This window comes from Dermochelys coriacea, chromosome 8 (genome assembly GCF_009764565.3).
Source record: "Dermochelys coriacea isolate rDerCor1 chromosome 8, rDerCor1.pri.v4, whole genome shotgun sequence".
NCBI lineage: Eukaryota > Metazoa > Chordata > Testudines > Dermochelyidae > Dermochelys > Dermochelys coriacea.
Genome location: NC_050075.1, coordinates 105,573,213 through 105,583,400, shown reverse-complemented (window position 1 = coordinate 105,583,400; position 10,188 = coordinate 105,573,213). Strand labels below are relative to the sequence as shown.

Below are 10,188 nucleotides of genomic sequence, written 5' to 3'. Positions count from 1 at the left end.
GGTTAGAGTGAGCCGGAGACAGGCGCCTGCCCGGGCAGCCCGACCGCGCCGCCTGAAGGGAAGGACCCGCCGGCCCGAGCTCCGGACCGGCCTCTAGTCCCGGAAGCGGGACGATGGCGGCGCCGTGAGAGCTGCGGCCCCTCCGCCCGTGCGGGCCCCGCGGGGAGTCAGGGGCTGGGCGAGCCCTGGAATTACGGTCCCGGCATGCACCGCGGCCGGGGGCGCCCCCTGCGCTGCGGCTGGTGCCGGGGTCAGCGCAAGGAGCCCGCGTGGGCCCGTGAGGCGGGGGGGCTGCAGTGGGGGCGGGGGCGTCTATCCCACGACGGGGGGGGCTGCAGTGGGGGCGGGGGCGTCTATCCCACGACGGGGGGGGCTGCAGTGGGGGCGGGGGCGTCTATCCCACGACGGGGGGGGCTGCAGTGGGGGCGGGGGCGTCTATCCCACGACGGGGGGGGCTGTAGTGGGGGGCGGGGGCGTCTATCCCACGACGGGGGGGCCTGTAGTGGGGGCGGGGGCGTCTATCCCACGACGGGGGGGGCTGCAGTGGGGGCGGGGGCGTCTATCCCACGACGGGGGGGCTGCAGTGGGGGCGGGGGCGTCTATCCCACGACGGGGGGGCCTGTAGTGGGGGCGGGGGCGTCTATCCCACGACGGGGGGGGCTGTAGTGGGGGGCAGGGGCGTCTATCCCACGACGCGGGGGGCTGTAGTGGGGGGCGGGGGCGTCTATCCCACGACGGGGGGGGCTGCAGTGGGGGCGGGGGCGTCTATCCCACGACGGGGGGGCCTGCAGTGGGGGCGGGGGCGTCTATCCCACGACGGGGGGGCCTGTAGTGGGGGGCGGGGGCGTCTATCCCACGACGGGGGGGGCTGTAGTGGGGGGCGGGGGCGTCTATCCCACGACGGGGGGGGCTGTAGGGGGGGGCGGGGGCGTCTATCCCACGACGGGGGGGGCTGCAGTGGGGGCGGGGGCGTCTATCCCACGACGCGGGGGGCTGCAGTGGGGGGCGGGGGCGTCTATCCCACGACGCGGGGGGCTGCAGTGGGGGGCGGGGGCGTCTATCCCACGACGCGGGGGGCTGCAGTGGGGGGCGGGGGCGTCTATCCCACGACGCGGGGGGCGGGGGCGTCTATCCCACGACGCGGGGGGCTGCAGTGGGGGGCGGGGGCGTCTATCCCACGACCGGGGGGGCTGCAGTGGGGGCGGGGGCGTCTATCCCACGACGGGGGGGGCTGCAGTGGGGGGCGGGGGCGTCTATCCCACGACGCGGGGGGCTGCAGTGGGGGGCGGGGGCGTCTATCCCACGACAGGGGCAGATGTGACTTGTGGCACTTGCTGGGCTTTAATGCTTTCCCTGCCCAGGCCAGCACCACGCGGAGACAGTCGTGCCCAGAGGTCCCAGGGCTCGGTGCAGCTCTCTGCCCCGGCACCGAGCGCAGGGGATGCTGTGGCTCTAGGCAGAGGCAGGCTAGGAATGGCACATAATGAGCTGCGCTGCATAGCTGTACTCGCCATGCCGCCTCCGCTCTGAACAGTGCACAGTTGCTCATGAAAGAATCTGTGAACAAAAGGCTGGCCCTTTCAGGAGCTCTGGGCACTGTGTTCTTCCCCTGGGGTACACTCTGCCACTGACTGCTGGGGTTTGGTTCTGCCTTGCTGAACTGTATGTTGAAATTGGTGGGAGTTCCTGGTGGAGAGCATAGCTGGCTCTTTTATTGTCTCTGCAAAATAGAATATCAGGGTTGGAAGGGACCTCAGGAGGTCTTCTAGTCCAACCCCCTGCTCAAAGCAGGACCAATCCCCAATTTTTGCCCCGCTCCCTAAATGGCCCCCTCAAGGATTGAACTCACAACCCAGAGTTTAGCAGGCCAGTGCTCAAACCACTGAGCTATCCATCCCCCCAATAATGGTCAGCATTTCCAATGTGTCCATCGTGTTGGCAGCTAGGTGCCAGAATGTTGGAGACTCCTTAATCAATGACTCCTTGAAGTTCTAAATAACTTGAGTTTCTTTGTCTCTCATTTCTGGAAGCAGTGTGACCTGCATGAAGATGGCCTGCTTGAAAGTACCTGTCATTGATGTCCAGAATGATAACTTCAAGGAGCTGTGGCCATCCATGCTCCTGGCCATAAAAACATCTAGTTTCATAGCTGTGGATACGGTGAGTGGGATGAGGTGCACTACTTTTCTACATCAAAGATGTGTAATTCTTTAACTGAATGCTACCCTTGGGGATGGAAGATGAGATGCTGTCTCTGGCCCTCTAGCTCTTGTCTCTGCACTGTCATATCCATTTGTCCCCACTATGCTTGTGCCTATTTGATATGGTTGTGGCTGTCTCTGGGAGTCTGTTCCATACACTCATTATCCTTGGAGTAGGGAGGCTTCTCCAGAATTCCACCCAATCTTCCTCCTGCTTCATTTTGATCCTCTCCTTGATGTAAACTTGTTAGTCTTGTGTTTTTGAGGTTTCCTCCTTCTTTGAATGTCCTGGGTATCCCTCAATAAGGGCCCATATGAATCTTCTTATCAGGGAATATAAACCTTAGTTTACGAGCCTCTTGTCATAGGACCCATGAGACCATTTATCCCCCTTTTGCCAGCTGCTTCATCGTCCAGTCTGCAATGCACTGCCCAGACTTGTGTACAATATCCCGGTGAGCTGTCCTTGTTTAGCTCCTTTCAGTTCCTGCATCCCAAAGAGCTTGATTGTTGATGTGAAGCACCCTTTGATCTTGTGTGCTGCAGCAGGCAGTACCTGCTGGTGGGTGGAGGAGAGCATTCTTCTGTCAAACGTACAGCAGGATTTAAATTGGCATCTAGCTCTTTGGTTTAGCTGCCTCCTAACCTATTGTGAGAGAGTAATTAGTTCACTCTGAGGAGATGTTAATCTCCGCATTGGACTTTAAGGGGAGGAAACATGAAGATTACTAACCAAATCTCCCTTTTCTCTGCAGGAGCTAAGTGGTCTTGGAGCAAGGAAAAGTCTGCTAAACCAGTAAGTAATGTGCTGTTCTTGAATGCCAAACCCTGCTCCTAGATGGAGTGCTGTATTCAAATTTACATCCATTTTCATATTTGTCTTAAAATAGCATCTCTTTGGGGGTCTTCCTGCCAAAGTGGTTTTACTCCTGCTGTTAGGGATGGAACCTCCTCTTGCTGCTGTTCCTGCTGCTCTGTCCTGCTGGTAGAAAAGAGTGAGGCTAGCAGCCACATTGCAAGCACAATTCCTTCTGGAAATCGTCACTGGGAGACTCAGCTGAAAGCAACATTCCAGCTGGTGGGACTGGGAGAGAGCTGGCCTCAGACTTGTGATTGGGGAGGTTGCTGTCTGACGCTTTCTGGGGGTGTAGGTGTTGCTACTATGTCGTTCACAGAATTGAAAGTTCTGATTGTTCTGTAGTTGACTTTATATAGGACCTGAGATCTCCAGCCTTTTCAGGCGACGGTTAGGCTTACCATACTGAGAATGCAGAGGTACCAACTGGGACCCACCTCCTTCCAGTTAGCTGGGTCCTGTGCTCTCACCTGTCCTGAACCTCGAGCTGCTGGTAGTTGTGAAAATGGGGGTGGGAACAGTCTGATCTCCCTGCTGCAGAGACTGTACAAAGTGAAAGGGAGACAGGAGCAGCAACAGCAATACCCTGGAGCCCCAAATAAGGGCTCTTCACTAAGGTAGGAGAGGGGGAGACTAGTCTGCCACAGAACCTGAAGCTCCCATAGCTGCCATCGGTAGCAGTTTGTGCCTCAAGGAGAACAGTAAACTGTGTGCAGTCATTGAAGCGATTCTGCTTCTTGCTGCCCCGGCTGACCTCTCCTCTCTCAATGCAGATGTATTGAAGAGAGATACAAAGCGGTCTGCAGTGCTGCCCGAACACGCTCTGTCCTGTCTTTAGGAATTGCTTGTTTCAAACAGCTCCCAGATAAGGTATGTTGCCTGCTCAACCCACTCCTGTCTGTCGTCATAGCTGGACAAAGCGTAGCAGGAGCCAGTGTCTTAGTTACAAGGTAGTGACTTCACTAAAGGGGCCTTTCATATGATGCTGCTGGTTCTCGGGGGATGGCTGTGCTAGAGATTCATGTGCCAGTAGGTCTGTCGGGATAGGGCACCCTTCTGTAGGCAGCAGAGTTTCTGCTGCAGGGGCTCGCAGTGAGGAGCCCAGCACCAGCTCTCACTGAAGTCAACGGCACTTGCAACACTGCAAGAGGTCTTAGTCCCTGGCTGGACTGGGCAGTAGAAGGTGAGTGGTGGGAGATGTTGCTTTGAGTTCCTGTATCTTTTTTTTTCCAGTCCCAGCCACTAGTGAAACAGCTGTTTGGGAGTCCCAGGCCAGGGCTGTTTGCTGTATGACTTGTCTTACTGGCCTGTCTAACTTTCCCCTGTTGATTTGTCTCTTCAGTCTGAGAATACATACCTCTCCCAAATCTACAACCTGACCCTGCTGTGTATGGAGGACTATATCATCGAACCTCAGTCCGTTCAGTTTTTGGTGCAACATGGCTTTGACTTCAACAAACAGTACTCGCAGGGGATTCCCTACCACAAGGGCAATGACAAGGTACCACTGTGCATCGGGGAGATTTCCGGCCCCAAGGTCCCCTCTGTTTATCCTCCACTTCATGGTAATTAAAGGGGAAGCTCTGCTCTAGTGGCTGCTCAGGTACAACCCTCCCCGCTGGAGGAGAAAATCTGATCCCCAGCCCTGTCTGCTCCAGGCTTTCACAAAGGGAGATCCTTTGGGTTTCAGAGCTAGGGCTGCATGACGTTTGAGAGGGAGGTGGATTGTGTTGAGCCAGTAAGGAGTTCCAAACTGCTTCACTCTTCGCGTGGCTGATGTAAATGTAGAGCAACTACTATAATTTTACAATTCAGATGGTTAAGCCAGGTAATTGCAACTGGAGTATTTGTGAATCGGGCATTGAGTTGTTCTATGTTCCATCATCTCTTCTGAGTGACCACAGTCGCATACCAGAGGGTCCTTAATTTTCCATTTGTGCAGCAAGTATCCGCATCTGCCATGGCTTGGAGCGATGTGGTTTACGGTTGCTCATGAGCTTTGTAGGAGATCCCAGGGATCTTCTGTGTCGAGTCTTTCACATGGTGTGTGTTTGTGACTTCTTGTGAACTCCATTCAGCTTTCCAAGCTTCATCAGGGTTGTAGTTGCATTCTTGAAGGTTAAATGCATGGGTCCAAAAGGGCTTACATGACTTAAAGCGGTGGTGAGGGACGTTGTTAAGAGCCTGGTGGATGGGAAGATGTTCATTTTCCACGATTCTCTGGAATTCCTGGACTGATATGCAGAAATACCTTGTGGGTTGAGTAGTGCTGCTAGGGGCAAGCTAATCCCCAGGGCCAGGAGAGGATGCTGGAGGGCCAGGCCAGGGATCCTGACTGCACTGTCTGTTCTCCAAGTGGCTTCGCTTCTCTTCTCCCATCACATCCAGCCTGCATCTGGCTAGGAGCCACTTTCCCCATGCTGCTGGGCCACTCTTATCCAGAATGAGCAGTGGGTGGGTCTTGCTTCAGTAGCAGAGGCTGGTGACAAGGGCTTCCCGGCATAGGGCACACAGTGGCTATATGGAAAAGAGCAGATTGAGGCTCCCTAACTTTAATCCTTGCCTTACCAGGGCAATGAGAACCAGAGCCAGAACGTTCGTGCTTTCTTCTTGGAGCTGATCCGAGCAAAGAAACCCCTCATTCTGCACAATGGCCTGATTGATCTAGTGTTCCTGTACCAGTGCTTCTACGCTCACCTCCCTGATAGCCTTGGCACCTTCACTGCTGACCTTTCTGAGATGTTCCCAGCTGGGATATACGATACCAAATACGCCTCTGAGTTCGAGACTCGCTTCGTAGCCTCCTATCTTGAGTACGCCTACAAGAAGTGGTATGTGACACTTCATGCACTTCAAGGGCTTGGGGGAGGTTCGCTGGCTTCCAGACACCAACAGATGTGGGTCTTTCTATACCGCCCTGCTCACACATCCCATAGAGATGATGTAATGTTTCTGCACTGTGCCTCTTCCCTGTTGTTCCATCCTAAGGATGGTGGCATGAGGACAAGCTCTGATTTCTTTAGAGCTCAGGTGGAGAACAAGCACTATGAATACCAACATCTAAGCAAGGAAGATGCTGTCTCTGCAGATTCCCCTTGTTAAATAATCCAGCAGAGGAGTCAGTGCAGTTATAAATGGAATTGAAATATTGGTGTTAAATCAGACTGGTTGCTGATGGCCCTTCCACTGCCACGGCAAACAGGTGTCAGCTCTACAGTGTTAGGGCACTTTCTCTCCTGTGGCCTTCCCTTTAACCATGACTATCGTGTCTCACTTTCCCACTGAGGGGTGTGTGCTCCTTGTTCCAGGGTGTAAGCATTCCCTTCTTCATCCCACCCAGAAATCTCTCCTGCTGGCGGTATTTCCTGGCAGATTTGAGTTGGAAGCAGCCACGTGCATCAGTCTCATCTATCTCTACCATACCTAAAGGCCCCAGTTCTGCAGTTGCTACACACACTGACCTCTGCGTTAGCTGCAGTAGGAATCTGACCCTGAACCAGGTGACTGGCAGTGGTGCAGCCCACCTGATCTCTCCCCTAAACTTCACCCAGTGGTTTTAAATCTCTTTTTAGCACCTGTTTTGGGAACTAGGAGGCAAGAACTGCAGGAATCTGCTGGATAGTCCCTAGGTCAGCTCTTTGACTTCCCTGTTTTCTGAGGCCGTCTCTTCTTCCCTCTGATCAGAACTTATCCTGACGCTAATGGAAGTCATCCATACCGAGAACAGATCCCTTAAGTTATTCCTGTGCGTTGTCAGAATTCTGCATGCTCCTTCTGAACAGCTTTAGCCAAGTGCCCCGAGATCATTGTACGTGGAAAGAACCCTTCTCTAGGTATGAAGAGAAGGAACCTCTGGGTATAAAGAGAAGGAACCATTAAACCTGCCTCATGACAAGAAAAATAGTGAAAAGCTGCCTCTGAGAACAGTTCCCTTTGGACTCCCCCACTCTGCCCTGGGCTTTCTGCAAAGAGCCTAACTGAATCTTTGTGTGTTCCAGCAAACGAGAGAATTGCAAGCGGAAGGATTCCAGCAGCCAGCACCTATCTATTGAGTTTTGTAACTACCCCGGAAGCATGTCTCCTTACATAGACTATCGCTACTGCTCCCTGGCAGACACTGATCACAATGTGGCAGATACAAATAAGGTCCACGTCTGCGAAACATTCTCGGTGAGTAGTCTTAGCACCTAGGTCCTGCAGCCGCAAGTGGGGGAGATGGACTGGGACCTTCTGGTCACCCAGTCTCATAATACAATGACACTGAAACGTAGGTTTCAGAGTAGCAGTCGTGTTAGTCTGTATTTGCAAAAAGAAAAGGAGGACTTGTGGCACCTTAGAGACTAACAAATTATTTGAGCATAAGCTTTCATGAGCTACAGCTCACTTCATCGGATGCATTCAGTGGAAAATACAGTGGGGAGATTTATATACATAGAGAACATGAAACAATGGGTGTTGCCGTACACACTGTAATGAGTGATCACTTAAGATGAGCTATTACCAGCAGGAGAGTGGGGGGGGAAAAACCTTTTGTTGTAGTAATCAAGGTGGGCCATTTCCAGCCGTTGACAAGAACCTCTGAGGAACAGTGGGGGGTGCAGGAGGGAATAAACATGGGGAAATAGTTGTACTTTGTGTAATGACCCACCCACTCCCAGTCTTTATTCAAGCCTAAGTTAATTGTATCCTGAAATGTAGCAAATTCAAAACTGAAAAGGAAACATTCTCACAACCCACAATTAGCCTTTGGAACTCTCTGACACAGGCTGAGGCCATAAATTCTGTTGATTCAGGAAGGGATTAGACACTTACGAGGCTAATAGGAGTATCACTGATTAACTGTTCTGAAAGGGATATAAACACTTTTGCTTCAGGGAAACAAGCCAGCCTCTTAACTAATGGGGGTTAAAAGAACTTTCTGTGGACAGTGTACCCCACAGCTGCCTCCAGAAGGGTTTCTGATATCTTCCTGTAGGCAGAAGGAACTGTCTGCAGGCTACTGAACTAGATTGCCCACTGGCCTGAGCTAGTGTACAAACTCCTATACTATAAATCAAATTCATCCTTGGTGTAACTCCACTGACACACAAGCTCTAGTCTGACCATGGCTAAGGCTACGTTTTAGTCATGGCGGGTATTTTTAGTAAAAGTCATGGACAGGTCATGGGCCTGTGACCTGTCCATGACTACTAAAAATGCCCACTGTGACTAAAACTTAGGTGGGGGGTTTTGGATGCTCCAGGGAGAGGAGGGAGGGGCAGGGCTGGACCTTGCTGGTGCTGGAGGGAGGGTTGGCGGGTCTGGCAGGGGCTTCCTACCTGGCTCTGTATTCCTGCAGTTCCTAGGCAGTGGAGGGGCTGGGGGCTCCACTACTCCTGCCACAGCTCCTGTTAGCCGAGAGCCACAGCCAATGGGAGCTGTGGGGGCGGGGCCTACAGGCAGCACCTACAGGCAGCATGTGGCATGGAGACTCCCCCCCTGCCGCCCTGGAGCTGCAGGGCCATGCCAGTGGGAGCCAGGGAGCCCCCCCCGAGGTAATCGCGCCTCCCCCCCCCCAGCCCTGAGCCCTCTCCCACACACCCAAACTGCTGCTGCTTGCCCAGGAGCTGCCCGACTTGGGCAGCCCTGAGTCAGCACCAGCTGCTGCAGAAGTCACGAAATCCATGACCTCCGTGACAGATTCGCAGCCTTAACCATGGCCAGTTCTTGGTGTAGCTCATGAAGACATAATCCCACCATGCACGTTTACGCGTCTAGCTTTCTTTGTGCAGACCACTTCCTAAAGAGAATCCCCTCCTGGCCTCCGTTCCGCTCCCTGGTTGTCAGCCAGTCAGTAGCCCGCCAGGAAGGATCACTGATGGTTCAGACCACAGCCTGGACTGCTGCCGAAGAGGGAGCCACGAGCGTCCGGCTGGGAGCAATGGCCAGTGTGGCTGACGCTGCTGCTCCCCACTTACTGGGTAAAGTAGCTGTAAACGTGAAGCTCGTTGCTGTCACAGTTTATGATGTGTGCCTTCGCCCCCTAGGCCTATGGCTGGTGTCCGAATGGGGTGAAGTGTTCCCGGTCCCACAACATCGACCTCATTATCGACGAGGATGAGAAGTGTAAAGAGGAGAAGCGGAAGAAGCGGCAGCAGAGGTGGAAGCGACGGAAGAATGCAGAGGTGTCCATGAAAGAGTCTGAGCAGGGAAGGGGGAAGGACATGGAGGTGGCTCGGAATGGGGAGGACGGCCCCCCACAGAAACAAAGCTGTCATGGCAGTCTGGCTGCTGGGATGGTCCCTGCTGGTGCAGGGGCAGCAGCGAACGTGTCCAGTGAGGAGAGCACCCTGCTGCAGGTGGAGAGTTCGATTGACGTGGACCGTGAGCCTGGCTTTGACAGTGCAACAGATGTCAAGCTGGAGGAGGATCTGGGGGGTGCCACAGACCAGCAGAGCAGCACTCACCCAGCTGCCCCCCCAGTAGAAACAGACATCTGTCTCGCTGCCAGAGGAAACACCTTGGACAGCGACCAAGTAAAAGGGCAGCAGGCGGGCACTGATGAGCAAAGCTCAACTATCCACCTACAGAGCTGTTCTGAAACTAAAGCCACCTCCGCTCCCGGGAAGCGTGTGGAGTCTCAGGAGAGCCGCTCGGAGGGGGGCATTCACCGAGCCGGCTTTGATGCCTTCATGACTGGCTATATCATGGCCTACGTCTGGCTGCTTAAGAAAGGAGAGGGCAGAGACTCTGGCTCTGAGCCATGGCTGCCGGACTGTCACAATAAGTTGTATCTCAGTGGGAAATCGGTGCCACTTCAGATAGTGAAGAGTTTGTTTTCTAAATCCTCCAAAGCTCACAGCCAGAAAATGAAGCTGGCCTGGGCTAGTGGCTAGAACTGGGAGACTCTTGTTTTGTGTTTTCCTCCAGCAGGTGAAGGTTCTTCGTTCTGTACATGAAGAACTTGGGAGGAGGGGAGCAAGTTCTTAGTCACGTTTTATTACTGTACAATTAAATTGCTCCCTACCTGAGTTACCGTGTGGTCTTCCTTGCCCAGGGGCAGCAGCAGTGTGGGTCTGAGACTGCATTGGCTAGCTCCTGCTTTAAATGGGGGGGAGCTCTGTTCTAATGTTGCCATGACTTTCCGTTAGA

At 53.9% G+C, this 10,188-nt stretch overlaps 1 protein-coding gene across 3 annotated transcripts; it reads left to right on the top strand.

Annotated features, from left to right (window-relative positions):
- The first annotated feature begins 17 nt into the window (after positions 1–17).
- TOE1 (target of EGR1, exonuclease) lies at positions 18–10,067 on the top strand. Of its 3 annotated transcripts, none has more exons than XM_043491138.1 (8): positions 18–162; positions 2,031–2,160; positions 2,957–2,997; positions 3,831–3,927; positions 4,400–4,558; positions 5,629–5,888; positions 7,056–7,227; positions 9,084–10,067. In XM_043491138.1, the coding sequence occupies exons 2-8, from the start codon at positions 2,044–2,046 to the stop codon at positions 9,930–9,932; spliced, it is 1,695 nt and encodes a 564-aa protein (XP_043347073.1). In that variant the 5' UTR covers positions 18–162; positions 2,031–2,043; the 3' UTR covers positions 9,933–10,067. The 3 variants fall into 3 exon arrangements, with proteins under 3 accessions (XP_043347073.1, XP_038269287.1, XP_043347074.1); XM_038413359.2 differs by having other exon boundaries at positions 64–250; positions 2,034–2,160; XM_043491139.1 differs by lacking the exon at positions 18–162 and adding an exon at positions 1,338–1,425.
- Positions 10,068–10,188: the final 121 nt, after the last annotated feature.

Excerpts from the sequence above, each read along its gene's own strand:
- TOE1 (XM_043491138.1), top strand. The coding sequence starts at position 2,044 with ATGAAGATGGCCTGCTTGAAAGTACCTGTCATTGATGTCCAGAATGAT. Across the intron at positions 2,161-2,956 it reads GTTTCATAGCTGTGGATACG|GAGCTAAGTGGTCTTGGAGC; the intron begins GTGAGTGGGATG and ends TTTTCTCTGCAG. Across the intron at positions 2,998-3,830 it reads AGGAAAAGTCTGCTAAACCA|ATGTATTGAAGAGAGATACA; the intron begins GTAAGTAATGTG and ends CTCTCAATGCAG.